Source organism: Mauremys reevesii, linkage group 26 (genome assembly GCF_016161935.1).
Source record: "Mauremys reevesii isolate NIE-2019 linkage group 26, ASM1616193v1, whole genome shotgun sequence".
Taxonomy (NCBI): domain Eukaryota; kingdom Metazoa; phylum Chordata; order Testudines; family Geoemydidae; genus Mauremys; species Mauremys reevesii.
Genome location: NC_052648.1, coordinates 1,470,620 through 1,484,823, shown reverse-complemented (window position 1 = coordinate 1,484,823; position 14,204 = coordinate 1,470,620). Strand labels below are relative to the sequence as shown.

The window sequence follows — 14,204 nt, the reverse complement described above, 5'->3', positions numbered from 1 at the left end:
GGTTTTATTCCCCAAGGCTTTGATTCATGATCTTTTTTAAATAACAAGGAAGTTTGGGTTTTTATAAATTTTGCAGGTACTGAGCATTCTTGACTCCCATAAGCTCAGCATCTTGCTTTATCAGGCTTTTATTATGCAAAAGGAAAACCCACTCTGGTTTTCTTGATCAGATTTTTGTCATTTATCCATGGATATTTATTAAGCTATAGTATAAACCTTTATAATTCTTTGCTGGAAAGAGACTTCCATGATACTGTTGTTAATTCTGAAGATGGACACTGTATAACAGTTTGCATTTTTGCAAGTTTTGCAGACCACCTGCCAAACAAATACATATTTAGGGTGGTGTACAGTAGAGGAGAAGTTTCTCAGTGGGGACTTTTAGTTGGACAACATATTTTCCCAATTAAGTGATGGTTTTGATGAAGAGAACAGGCCATTAAAGATAGAAATAAGACTGAAAATATGTAACGAAATAAAATATAATACTGGGAATAATACAATAAGAAAAATAATATTTACTGTATTTCATCCACACTAGATCTTCATTTGATAGCTTCTGTGTTTTAATATATAGGCTTATAATTTCACACCTATTTAACATGGTTAAACATCACTTATTGAGACTGGCCAAATGCATTCACAGTAAGCAGAAAGTTGCTAATACTGTTCCAATAAATAAATAAAGGGGCTAAATAGTTCACTGGGAGATATGCTAATAAAGCAGCTTTGCCAAATGAGTGTATGTAGAATGTATGTGCAGCCCTCAAACTAAAGGGATGCAGTGTGTCCAATTTTCACCTGACCCTTTGTCAGTCATGTAAGTGAATGGTTTTGGGGTAGCATTACTCATTCAATAACGTAATCTAATGTTTTAAAATGAAAGAGAAATGGACGCTAGGGGGCATAGTTCTTTGTTTCTGGGTTTCTAGATTGTGCGCCTGCTACTAAAATGCAGTATTGTATGGCTAATGTTCAGGGGAATGGGAGGAGAGGAGATAGGAAGGCTGGATGATCACTAGGAAATTTAGGCCCGAGTCCTGCAATAAGCTCTGAGAAGGTGGACTTCTGCACCTGCCCAGAGCCCAATTGCTAACAATAGTGCCTGTAAACACTGGCATAGACAGGACTGGAAGGAAAACGAGAAAAGAACGAGATGGGAGAGATGATTGTAGTTTCTCATGGTTGCCAATGATGGTTCATCTCCATCAGAGGAGCTGTGGTGGACTGCCACAATTTTAACTGCTGTGTTGATTAGATCTCTAAGCAGGGCTGGGAAACAAGATGTTTAGACAATGGGGGCAGCCAGCGACCTGTACACACACGGCTTCCAACGGAGAACAGCCCACGGGGATCTGGACTGAGCCCTTCCAGTCTAGCAGGGGGCAGGGGGTGAGGTGCGCAGAACAAGCAGGAGCGGGTTACTGGAATATGAGCTGGGCAGGGCATTTGGGGGCTCTCTGGATCAGGGGTTCTCAAACTGGGGGGCCGCGAGGTGTCAGCCTCCACCCCAAACCCCGCTTTGCCTCCAGCGTTTATAATGGTGTTAAGTACAGAAACAAGTTTTTAATTTACAAGGGGGGGGGGTGCGACACTCCGAGTCTCGCTGTGGGAAAGGGGTCACGTGACCAGCATCAACGTTTGCGAACCCCTGTCTAGCTGGAGCGCCACACAGGGGATTGTGGGTAATACCGGCTCCTGGAGGTGCGGGGGATTGTGGGTAAGGCCGGCGCCCCGCGCCATTCCCTCCTTTGCGCCCGCCGCCCTTTGCGGCACCGTCGTAAAACGGCGGCTGTCGCTTTGCGGCTCGCGCTGAGGACTGGGCTGGCCCCGGGTTAGCTCAGAGGTTATTGGCTCGGGGCCGCAGCGGAGGCGGTTTGAGCGGCGAGGCCCGCGCGGCCGGAGCGGGAGGATGGTGAGTCGGGCGGAGGGATCGCGGGGCCGGGCGGGGGGGCTGAAAGGGAGCGCGGGGCGGCGCCGGCCCGGGGCGGGGGGGTAAGGGAAGAGGAAGGCGCGTGGCCCTGGTGCAGGGCTGCCCAAGCGGTACCGTAATACATCTAATAGCGCTAATAGCGCGCAGCGCCTAGTCCAGGGGAGTCCTGACCCAGGGGCTCTGCGGCACTACCGTAGTACACCTAATAGCGTACACTCCCCCCCCCCCCCAGCATAATGGGCCCCTGGGCTGTGGCTGGAGGGGTCCTGGGTGCCACCGTAATACACCTAAACCACTGAAATGTACAGCCCCTAGCACTGTGGGCTCTTAGAGGCTACTGTGATGATGCACCGGGCAGGCCAGTGTGCGGGGCTGTGGTGTGGTGCGCTAGATGCTGGGGGCACTAGCGGTTTGTGGCTTGGCTGCGCCTGGCATGTGGTGCTGATTGCGGGGGAGGGAGTGTCTGGGTGAGAGACGGTTCCTGCGGTGTTTTACCTGAGCTCAAAGGTAAATTTGAGTGGTAGGAGCTCATGTAGCATATATCTGGAAAAATGGTTCTTACTCCTCCCTGCAAAGTGAAACAGAGTCATCTTGTGCTTGCTAGTAAATTCGTGGCTGAAATAACTCGGTCTGTAAATGGACTGTTTTATCCTCTATTTTGCTGACATGTTTCTCAGGCTTATCCTCTTTCCTTTTGTTCTAGCTTCCTTTATCCCTGTTGAAGACTGCACAGAACCACCCTATGGTGAGTAACAAGGGTATTTCCTACAAGCAATGCTTGCAATCCCTATAAAGCTTCTTCGGTCACCAGGTCAGCGTCTGTGTTGGCCGGTAGGGAGGTGAATTTGGAAGCTCTAAAGAAGTGAGGTGCCTTAGATGTATTTTCTGTATCTTCCATATGCTGCAGCCAGAATGTAGTGTGGTGGCCCTTTTTTCGTTCTCTTATTAACTTAGTGTAAAGTTAAACATTCCGAATCTTGTGAGTGACTTTTTATGAAATAATATTAGAATCAGACATAGCAGAGATTCTAAGCAGCATCAGGTGCATTTTTCACCACTCAACTTAACAGAAGTCTCACTGTTTTAAAGGCAAGTCTTTGGGCTCTCGCTCGTCTCTTGTTTTAATTTAAAACTGATAGTCATGTAACTTAACAAAGCATTTAGTGTGTTTGTGCAGCAACTACTGCACAGAGCTTTCTAAGGTTCATTGCAGCTATTGTGGAACTGCTTGCGCAATAATATCCCAAGTACCTTTACGTTAGAAAGGCAGTCTGTATATGAATGTTAGAGCCTGTAGTAGTCACTGCCTGGTCACTGTTAAAAAATTAACACAAGAATTGGTCAAGTAATTATGGCTGTGTAGATAGGGCAGCTGTTGCTTATTATCCAACTCTGCTGACTGTTTTTTAATACCTTTGTATGTTTGTCTTTGATTGTGAGCTCTTCAGGGCAGAATCTGCATCTTTGTATGTATGTGGAGAGATCAGGCACGTTGTGGGTGCTACTGGAATGCAGAAGATAAAAATCTAAAATTCTGTTAGCAAAACTCGTTTGCAGAGAGAACAGAAGAGATGCTACATAAATGCTGATCTCATGCAGCATCGTTTGGCGCTTGCCTAGACTTAGCTTTTCTTTTTTGTGTTTTGGGGGCATTTTCCTCACCTTCTCAGGGTAAGTGGGGGAAGATGGAAGAGGCTCACAAAACTTAGGGGCCAGATATTTTGTCCCAGTAGCACTCTTATTCATCCTGTTTTCTTTCCTCTCCTTGTTATTTTATTGGGGTGGTGGTTTCTGAGTGGGTCTCCTACCCTCTGGTTTCTGTATCTGTACCTCTTGGTGTGTCTTACTGACTTGGGTCTAAATGGCCCCAAGCAGCAGAGGAAAACAGTCTCTTGGTCACTTTAAAATGTAACCCGAAGTATTTAAATTCAATGAACCTCGTGGTCCCAGTACAGGTCCCTGTGGGCAGGAACGCCTTGTGCCAAACTGTGCAAGCAATTTGGCACAACTGCAAGTCACTGCTGCCAAGTGGATCAGGGCCAAAGTGGTGCTGGACACAAAGCTGTTTCTGTCCTGTAGAGAGAGAGTCCTTTTCAATTCGGGTGGCAGGTAATAACACAGGCAGGGCCACTAGAATTCTGAGGTGGGATTAGAGTGTGGTAGCAGCTTGTTATCCTAAAGCTTGAGTAAAGTTCCTAGCACACCTCAGGTTCTATTCTCCCTGTTCCTGTACAACTCCCATTAACAGGCGAGGAGGTAGCTGTTATATGGGCATGTAATGTGGGGTGGATATACTTCTTTGCCTGTCTTGTTTATTGCCTACATTATAGCATATACCCTGATTCGGAAGTTCACTTCCTCTTGTACAGTCTTGCACTGTGACTGCACTTGCCCATATACGCTCTTAAGGGGTAATTGATTCAAATATTGTCTGCTCTTGAGAATGTCACAGTTGCTGGTTTATTGTATTTGACTTTCTCCATTGTCTCTCAGTTGGTGGAATTGAAAAATGGTGAAACGTACAACGGTCACCTAGTGAGTTGCGATAACTGGATGAACATCAACCTTAGAGAAGTCATCTGCACCTCAAGGGTAAGGTTGGCTATTTTAGGTTACACTGTCAGGTGCCCCATGCTAGGAACCCCCCGTCTTACTCTGGCTGTCTGATTGCTGCTGCCTGGCCATGATTCTGTGTTCTCCGTTTAGTGGGTTACTGCTTTTAAGAGATGGTTGGTAAGAACTAGCCTGTTTGAGCTGTTCCCATTGACATGGTGTTCATGCATTATGCTCAGTCATAGTGTTTAATGTCTATGTAGAAGTGAGGAGGACCTTCTCTTAAATGCAAATAAATGTTTGTGTACTTGCCACCAAAGGCATAGAAACAAAAATGGTCAAACACCAGTGAGGAAAAACAGTTTGCAGGGAATCACAGGAACCAAAATTAACCAGGCTGGGCAACGGGAGGAAACGTGTGCTATGGAGTGAGTGCCCCATTTCCAAATCAAGAGGAAATGGGGCTCAGGAAGAGAAGTGGGAGGAGGTATTGTGGAGACTTCCACAGAGACTGCATCTGAACTGATAATAGCCTGCTGTTGAGTCAGGGTGGTCCGATATTCAAAGGTTCCACCTTGGTTAACCATGCATGCAATGTGACAGAGCTTAGAGCAGAGGCCCAACCTGGGCAGCCCTACAGAGGATGGGGAGGTAGTGCCACCCACACCTGCTCTGCTCCAGCCCCACCCCCTTGGTTCCAGCCTCTGCCACGAGGCAGGGCTCCGTTCCTGGCCCCAGCTGCAACCCGCCCCACTGCCCTGCTCTGGTGGGGGTAGGGGGCATGACCCTGAAAAGTTTGGAGATCACTGGCTTAGAGCCAATCTTTGTGCACCTTTCCTAGACACTAATGTGATCATGTTTTGCTTAATGTTTTGTTTGACTTTCTTCTTCCTTCCTGTGTCTGAAACTGTTTTTGTTTAAGAGAACTGGGATCTGTTTTTTACCTATATTAAATTGGAGTTAGATGGTGTCTGATGCTTTGGAAAGGACACTGGCGACAGGCAAAGCCTGGAGTACAGTTAGCTGTTAGAGCACCTGGTTGAGGGCAAAAAGGTTTTCAGTGTCCCTCCCTCCCATGGCACCGCAAAGACGCTTGTAGTGGTCAGAGTGAGCCCATAGAGTGCTACACAACTGGGCGCATGCCTGGCTGGGTTACACCCACATGGTGGGTGTGGCTCATCCTGCCTGGCTGCCTTTTTAATCCCCCTCCAGTTGGGCAATAGAAAAACATCAGTAGACAAGCCCAGACTTAGAAAATTACACCCAGGATACAGTCAAGCAGGCCTCAGCTGACCCTGCTGATCTCTGGTTAGCTGAATGGTATTCATGGCAATGGCCACTAGATGGCATGGGACTGTATCTGGGATCTGGCTCTAAACTAGTTAGTTTGTTTACTTCTCTGAGTACAGAAACAAGGAAGTGAAGGGAGACTGGCTCAGTCGTTTCCTGTATTTTGAGCCTAAGTCCAGTTAGGAAGATCCAAGGCCGAGGTTGGGGGGAAGCAGTAAGCTAAACGGGAGCAAGGCACCCTTATTGCAGAGTAAGTGTCCACCCAAGGAGCTATCCCTGAATAACCCCATGTGTGGACAAACTGGTGAGCTGATTCGGTGGTGAAAGGCCCTTTTTGGTGGCTGCTGTCTGTCTGTCTAGCATAAGTTAGCAAAAGGCAGGGCGGGCTCTCTTCTCCCCTTCTCCCAACTGCATCATGGGTCAGTCTGTGGGTTACTGTTCAGCTCAGACACTCCTCTGATTTCCCTCCTTCTCGCCATTTCATCCATCACTTAAGGGCGAATGTTCTAACAGGGTTTTGTCTACAGCAGAATTGGAAAGTTCTGCAACTCACTTCACAAAGGGCAGCCCCATAACGCAGAATCTTAAACCTGCTTTTCAGAGCCACTTCCTCCTGGGGGGACCTGTTCCCTCTGAAATGTGTGTCTGGTGGCCACCCCGCCCCTGCATTCATTCTGCTCTGTTGGGCTCCTCTAAAGGTGCCACATTAATAGGCCCAATAGGGTAAAATGGGCGGGTGATCTCCCATGTTCTTGGAGCTGAAATCTCCTGTTGCAGATATGCCTCTGGTGAGGAAGTCGTGTTTCTTGTTGCCTTTGAATCTGCTTTCTGAGTAGCTGTTTTTAGTTTGCCTTAGTCCTGTGTACACTTCCAGTCCCTCCTAGTGCTCAGTAGATGTAAGGATTTTACCCTCCACCTTAACTCAGACTTTGTGCACTTTTAATATTGTGTGATTTATCCCAGAAGTGATGTGTTAAAACTTTAGTGGCAGATGTACAATATCTGCGCCGCCCCCCCCCAACCAAGGGATGTATTTGTGTTAGAGGAACCATTTATTCTGACAATAAATAAGTGGTAAAATTTTCAAAGTGACGTAGACATTTCTGAGCCAAAGACGTCAGAGCGCACGTGTGCACCTGCTCTGCCCTAACGTGCTTCTCCCCGACAGGACGGAGACAAATTCTGGAGAATGCCAGAGTGTTACATTCGCGGCAGCACAATTAAATATTTGCGTATCCCAGATGAAATCATTGACATGGTGAAGGAGGAGGTGGTGTCAAAGGGCAGAGGTCGCGGTGGCATGCAGCAGCAGAAACAACAGAAAGGCCGAGGAGGTGGCGGTGCCGGGCGAGGTAATGGTCCTGTTTGCTCTTCTGCTTGCAGTGGAGTGCCTAGGCTTGTGTCTTTAGCAAATCTCTTGTAGGTGTAACTGTTGTTGTGCCGCAATTTTAAACTAATAGTGCTGTGTGGTGTGAGACACTGGAATGATTCCTACAGAAGAGCCAGCTAAGGAGGACTAAGTCCTTCGCCTAGTTCACAAACATGCCTGTAAGGCAGGTGAATACAAAGGGAAGGGCTGGAACTGTTCCTTTTTGTTTACTGGAGCTGGGTATGACCTTAACAAATAAGTAAGTCCCTGAACTTGGCTGTGTCAGACTCCTTCCAAATAAGCTGTGGCCCGTTCGTGTAATTGTTCTGTCCCTCTCTTCACATGAGGTTTGTGCTATCTGCTTCGTCAGCAAATCCGTTTGGGGGAACGAGTGAATGTTCTGTCTGAATGTGCATTGGGTTCTGACCATTACTGCAGTGGGGGAGGGCAGCCTCTTTCCAGTGCACGGCTCAGGTGAGGCTTAAGAGAAGCCCATCTGGCCATCCCTTTGGGAAGTCTTTGCATTACTTGTAAGAGACCTAGCTGCCGACTTTTTGTTTCGCTTGCTGAACCTTTGGAGCATTCTCACCCTTCCTGCTGAAGGCTTCATGTTTGCGATAAGGTGATCCCCTGAAAACCACTCTAGAAATCCGTGTAGGTTGCAACGATCATACAGGGGTTGCCCCAGCCCCAGGATCCTAGCATTGTTGGTCATTCCTTATCCTCCTGCTTCTTGTTTGCCACCCTTGAGGCCAGTTGCAGCTTTGGTCAAACCTGTGGCATTCACTCAGTACTGCTCCTTACTTAGCCCAAGAGTTGCTCTTGAGCCAGGGTCTGAAGCTTCTGTTAAGAACATTCCTGGACCTCATGTTTATTCTGTTACAGCAAAATGTGAGGTGGCCTAGGCCACCTGTGACACAAAACTAGCACTCTGTGCACCAATAACTGAAGAGAGAGATTGGCTGTTATGTGGATGGAGCAGCCTTAAAGGCTTGTCACCAGAACCATTTCCTATCGTACTGATCACACGAGGAGTTGCAGTGAGTTTGGCAGTTTCAGATTTGAACTGGGGAGCTCGTGAAGGGGATTCTGTTTGTAACAGCAGCATCCCTAGGAATGTCAATCTCCTCCCAGAGGAACAAAGCTAGGATTTCTGCTGCTCTTGCTCAGCCTCTGAAAGCCTTCAAAATGCAAAAGTGACCTTTAGAAATCTGAAGGCGCCTTTTATTTCTCTTCCCTGCACTCCGGTGACCACAGCACTTGGCATTGCTGCTTCTGGATTCAGTGGTTTGCATGAAATATTTCCTCTAGGCCTTGTGCCGTCGCAGTATCCACCTGGTGGAGAGCAGAGTTGATTTCTCTACTGGAGGTAGAGGCGTTCCCTGCTGCTTTGATGTGTAACTTTAATTAGCTCAGGGGATATTTTAAAGAGTGGCTGTAGCATTAGCTATCAGCTGAAAGGCTCTTGTTACTGCAGCGCAGAAGGGGTGACACCGTTTGCTAAGGAGCTAGCAGGCAGGAGCAAAGGTATCATGGGGCGCACCGGTAATGTCGAGAAGAATGACCCTTTCAGCAATCCGTGGTCTCTTGCTCCTGGCCAGCAGGAGGGGGCACTGTAGTCCACATCTTCAGCTGCTTGGGGGAAGGAGGCAGCTCCTTCTTTCAGGCCAGCAGTGTGGCTAACTTTACTGCAATGAGCCCAGCTGCAGAGCCGGGTCCCCAAACTAGTACGTGCCCCACCAGTGGCATGCGAGTGTGGTGTCCCTTCACAACAGTTTAAGAAGGTTGGGAGCCGCTGCTCTAGAGCCAGCTGTGCCTGGTTGCTGTGCAGGCGTGTAAGCAGGGAGAATCCCAGAGCACCCCTGTCTCCAGCACACCACAGTAATCCTGAAGGTTGGGCCGGAGGAGCTCGATTTGGGACTAGCTTAGCTTGGTGAGCAGTGCTCTGGAGAGAGCTGGAATTGGGGCTACGCTACAAGGCGGCTCCATGTTGCTGATGCCCTGACCAAAGCAGCCCAATTGTGAGTGCTTTCTGGGTCAGCACGCTGGGTGGAACTGAGGCAAGTCTGATGGGTAGATAGGTAATAACACAGCGGGATACTCTTGTCCCATTTTGTAACTGGCGTATCTTTGAAGTGAGTCACTTTCTTCATCATGTCGATTTCTGCATCCTTGTTGGTGTCTTTTTTTTGCCTACAGTAGAATTTTCTAATCTCACTAAATGACTGATACATTGGTCTAGTTTTTAAATCCGTGTACTGGACCACTTATTTTGAAAATCGTAACTTTTAATTTGTGATCCTAGTGCATTCTACAAGTAACTGCTGCAGTGAGTATCTTGCTAACAGTCTTTGCAGAGAGAGATCTGACAGCACTCTGCTGATAAGAGAGGTTACATGGTTGATTGTAAAAGGTGGTGTAGTGGATTAGCAAGGTGTAAGTTTTAAAGTTCTTCTATCATCTCATTTGAGAGCCATGGAAAAGGAGTCTACCAGTCAGGCAAAGCATGTGGGACTGTATTGCACTCAGATTATACGCTGGAGGTTACAACTGACTTATTCTTTCACTGCTCTTCTTCCCCAGGAGTGTTTGGTGGTCGTGGCCGAGGGATACCAGGGAGTGGAAGAGGGCAGCAGGAAAAGAAGCCAGGCAGACAATCTGCAAAGCAATGAGACTCTGTACCTTTGCCAGAGACAGTGTTGGGAGGCTGTCTGGCTTTGTCACCTCCGGATTGCCATGTGTATAAAGGTGTTAGATTTCTAAACTTCAATTAATCAAGCTAAACAAACTCTGAATCATCATGCACCTTGTCAGCCAGCCCCTCACATCCTAGTCTGCTGGTAAAGCTAGGGTAATTGCTGTCACTTTTTTAGCCAGTAAATCCATAATTGGAAAGATTTGGGTTCTCTTTTCAGTTTGGTAAAGGAGATGACTTCAGTAGACTCTCTCCTGAGAAGAGTTACATTCTGTTTAATTCTTCAGGCTCACTATATTTTTAATACACACGAAAATGTTGTCCCTTGTATGTTTTAAGAACTTGTGTAAACATTTTGAGGACAGTTTGGTTTTGTTCTTTGTTTTATACTTGAAACCAGATTTGGGATGTTTCTTACATCTGTAGCATCCACAAAATATTTTAGTTAGAAAAACTAAAATTGAGGACATTGTATCTTTGCTTAAGAGCTGTCTCAGAGATTCTTTTTTTTTTTTTTTTAACTCCTTTTTTAACTAGCCCTCTGTTTCTGATGAAGCAGTTGTGTATCTCTCTACCATGCCTTGGACCATAGGCCAAGGGGAAAACACTCTTGGGTTGTGTGATTTAAAAACTGAAAATAATAAACCTACTACTACAGGTTCTCAAATCACATCACTAATTCCTGGCTTTGTCTGCTTTGTTACTGTATGTGAATTTCACACTGGGAAGTCCTGAGGTACTAGTACCAAGAGGCTAACCGCTCTTTTTATGCTATATATAATTCATTGGGTCATAACCACTTAAATTAAAAATGAATGTTTCAGTGGCTTATGCACATGCACTATTCTGACTTCTCCATTGTAAGTGAGTTTCCCAAATACTGATTTTTTTTTTTTTAAATTTAAGACTGTGGATGAAACTTTTCCTTTGTAAATGGCTTGAAATGCCGATGCACCACTTAGTCTTCAGATTACTTTATTTGAGAGAGGATTGAATAGTGAGGTAAGAGGAGGATGTGCTTTGACTAGTCTTTAACCCTAACCTCACTCTGGAGACCGACTTTTTTGAAATAAGACTGATTCCCCCTCCCCCTCCACCAGCTTGCTTCTTGCTTGGCATGTAGAGATTAATTTCATTAACAATATCTGGCATTTCTAAGCCTCCTGTAAGAATCTGTGCTTAGTTTTTTATCCTGGAGCCACTGGTGAAAAGGGGGAAATCCTGGCCCCGCTGAAGTTAATGGGAATTCCCCGTTGACTTCAGTGAGGACAGGATTTCCCCATTGACTTCAGCAGGGCCAGGATTTTCCCCAGTCTTCAGTCCCAGAGGCTGTAATGTTCCCTGAATGAGAAGTAGTCCTAGAATAAACCTAGTGACCCAGGGCTCCCCAACGTGGTGCCTGCGGGTGCCAAGGCACCCACCAGGGCATCTGGGTGCCCGCCTACTGGCTGCTGGACAAGCAGCTGCTAAAATGTAGCAACGTGAAGAAACACCGCCGCCAAAATACCACTGATTTTCGGCAGCATTTCAGCGGCAACACCTCTTGATGACGCCGCTTTTCGACAGCATTTCGGTGGCTGCGTGTCCGGCAACCACACTCCTCGGCAGCTAGTTGTCCGGTACCCACCACACGAAAAGGTTGGGGACCACTGTACTGACCTGTTCAAACATGTAGTATGGAAATAGGTGCTGTAGACTTTTGCCTCGGCTATTTCTTGTCTCGAAAGACTTAGGTAGTTTTTTTTTTTTTCCCCCCCAAAATATTACAGGTAACTTACCCTTCAGCTCTTGGTGAGAACATAACTTCCTTTTTAGGGGTATCTGTGTTCATGTCCACTGTTATGCCCTCAGTCACCTCTTCTGAACAAGAGCAAACAAGCAAAGAACATGCTTTTATATATACATTTTTTAATTCTTTATTGAACCAGTCCAGTGCTAAGTTGTGAGTGGAATAAATTCATTGTTAACCTGTAGAAAATGACTCTTGCCTGCTGTCTGCAACAAAGCTGGGCCTCGGTGAAGACCTTTGTGTCGCTGTTTTAGACAATTGGTTAACTTTTTATAAATCAGTGTTATCACTTAAAAATAAAAACCCCGCCGCAGTTGATGGCTAAAATGCCCATCTTTAAACCCCACTATATATTTTAATTGGCTTTAATTGGTTTGATCACTGGGGCCTGTGGATCTTCTGATCCCTTGGAGCAAAAGCAGTGAGAGAGGTTCAAATGCAGCCAAGTCTCCTCTTGCCAAGGACACGGAGACCAAGCAAAGGGAAATGGGGACCTGCTCTCTAGGCTGCATTTGGAAATAAACGTCACTGTAGCACTTGAACGATTTCTCCCCTTTAACGTTCTGCTCCCCTCCCTTTCCCATCCCTGCCTCGAGCCAGGAGCCTTCAAGGGCTGCAGCTGCCTCAGTGAAAGAGGAAAGAAGTGCTGCAAAGGGTGGTTCTTAGTGTCACTGCCCTATGGAGTGACGGTCTGGCCTGGCCAGACACAGCGCAGTTACAACAGGCAGTCCTTTGGCTTCAGGTCAAAGTAGCATCCCACTAACCACTCTTTAGGTGACTCCTACCGACCTGAAACGCTTGACCCTGTAAAGTCATTGGGAAGTGCTGCTAACATTTCATTACAGCAGGGGAGTTCCTCCTCCCCAGCCCTCTTTCGCTTCTCGTTGGGAATATTTCAGGCCTTACCCAGTATATGCATGTCCTGCCTTCTGCAAAGGAGCAGTTCCCTCCAGGAGGCCTAGCTGTAATGTGTTAGCAATGTACATCTCTACTGTGCATGTAGCGCTATCCAAACTAACTTCTTCCCTTGTTTGCAATGGGGGTGTAAGGGGTGTGACAGAACAGTGTCACAGTAAGGCCATGGCAGTGTGAGGAAAAGCTAAGGGCGGGGGGGCGCGGGAAGGGGCAGGAGCTGCAGCAAAGGAGGGAAGTTGTCAGACTTGCTCATGAAGCTGGGATGCAGCCAGAGCAGTAAACACATGGCAGTGTCTGCTCACAATGGGGGTGGGGAACCACATTAGCCACAGGGAGAAGTGTGCAGTCAGAGCCTGTTCCTCTGGCTCCCCCTTTCTCACTGAACAGGGTGTTCTGAAAAGCCTGCAGTTCTACTCTTTAGGGTGGTGGCTGTCCCGTGGAACCTGCTATTCCACACACACACCCGCCTTTCTCTCCTGGATCAATTGACTCTGAGTTTCCCTTTCCCTGAAATACAACTATTCTTTTTTCCACAGCCCAGCTGTGTGGCCAGGGCTACCCCTTGTTCTGAAACATACAGTTGTGTGTATTTATGGGGCAAGTGTTTACACTAGGAACACATGATCTCTCTTTAGCAGAACTCTTATTTTGCAAAGCGTAAACAGCTCTCTGTTGACTCTGAGCAGCTCTGACTCATAACTTCTGTGCCTTCAGCTGGAAGACAGCATAGGAATAGTTACACAGGAGAAGCCTGCAGCCCGGAGGGAGTGGCTGCAGAAATATTTCAGGGCTGTGTTAAGCAACTAAAAATACACTTTGAATCCTCCTCCTTTTCCTTTCTAAATTTCAGATTGTTCCATGTGTCTCTATCAGGCTGCTGAGAATGGCTGACAGCTCATCGTGGTTGAGGCTTTCCCTCCACAATTCAGAGCCAGGTTCTCTGTGTTTTCTGGAAGGAAATAAGAATTTAAAAGCATGTGCTGTCTCTGAGCTGCTGCTTCCCACTGAGTCCTGCCTTGCTGGTGTTGGTGGGTGAATCCCAGCAGTGGGTAATTCTCCTTCCCAGGCTTACTAGCCCAAGCTAAGGGTGTCCTGCTACTACACAGTTGAGTCATTAACCAGGTGGGGAGCACAACTGCATGCAACCTGCCTCCTGGCACTAGCAGCAGGTGTTTTCCACACCTCCTCCTTCCTGCCAGCTCCAGAGGCCATCTAGAAAGGCTGGAGTTGGATGGAGCCTGTCTTAGCCCCGCTGAGGCTCTCTGCGGGAGCTGGCTTTGCAGCGCTCGGGCCTTGTACTCCAAGCAGGGGCTTCCCCTCCCCTCCTGCAGGCAAAGAAATGAGGCTATAGGCTGGCCAGGGGAATAATGGACGGGCTCCTGTCCCAGCTGCTAGCCCTGTCGTTGTAATGGAGAGGAAGGAGAGTGCCCAGGGCACTAACGTGGGATTCAGGAGCCCTGAGTTCACGTTTGTTCTGTGCCAAAGCTTCCCTCGGTGACCTTGGGCCAGTCACTTAACCTCTCTGTCTCAGTTCCCCTCTGTAACTCAGGCCCAGTGGCACTGGCCTGCACCAGGGCATTCTAGCTTGCAAGATGCCCATACTATGGTGATAAAGGCCCAAAAAGTTCTTAAACTGATTGAGCTCCGAGCAGCGCTCTGC

The 14,204-nt window shown here is 47.4% G+C and overlaps 1 protein-coding gene across 1 annotated transcript; it reads left to right on the top strand.

Annotated features, from left to right (window-relative positions):
- The first annotated feature begins 1,725 nt into the window (after positions 1 to 1,725).
- Positions 1,726 to 10,519, top strand: LSM4 (LSM4 homolog, U6 small nuclear RNA and mRNA degradation associated). Its single transcript, XM_039516116.1, has 5 exons — positions 1,726 to 1,915; positions 2,637 to 2,678; positions 4,427 to 4,525; positions 6,945 to 7,128; positions 9,729 to 10,519. Exons 1-5 carry the CDS (start codon positions 1,913 to 1,915, stop codon positions 9,815 to 9,817), a joined length of 417 nt encoding a protein of 138 aa, XP_039372050.1. The 5' UTR covers positions 1,726 to 1,912; the 3' UTR covers positions 9,818 to 10,519.
- Positions 10,520 to 14,204: the final 3,685 nt, after the last annotated feature.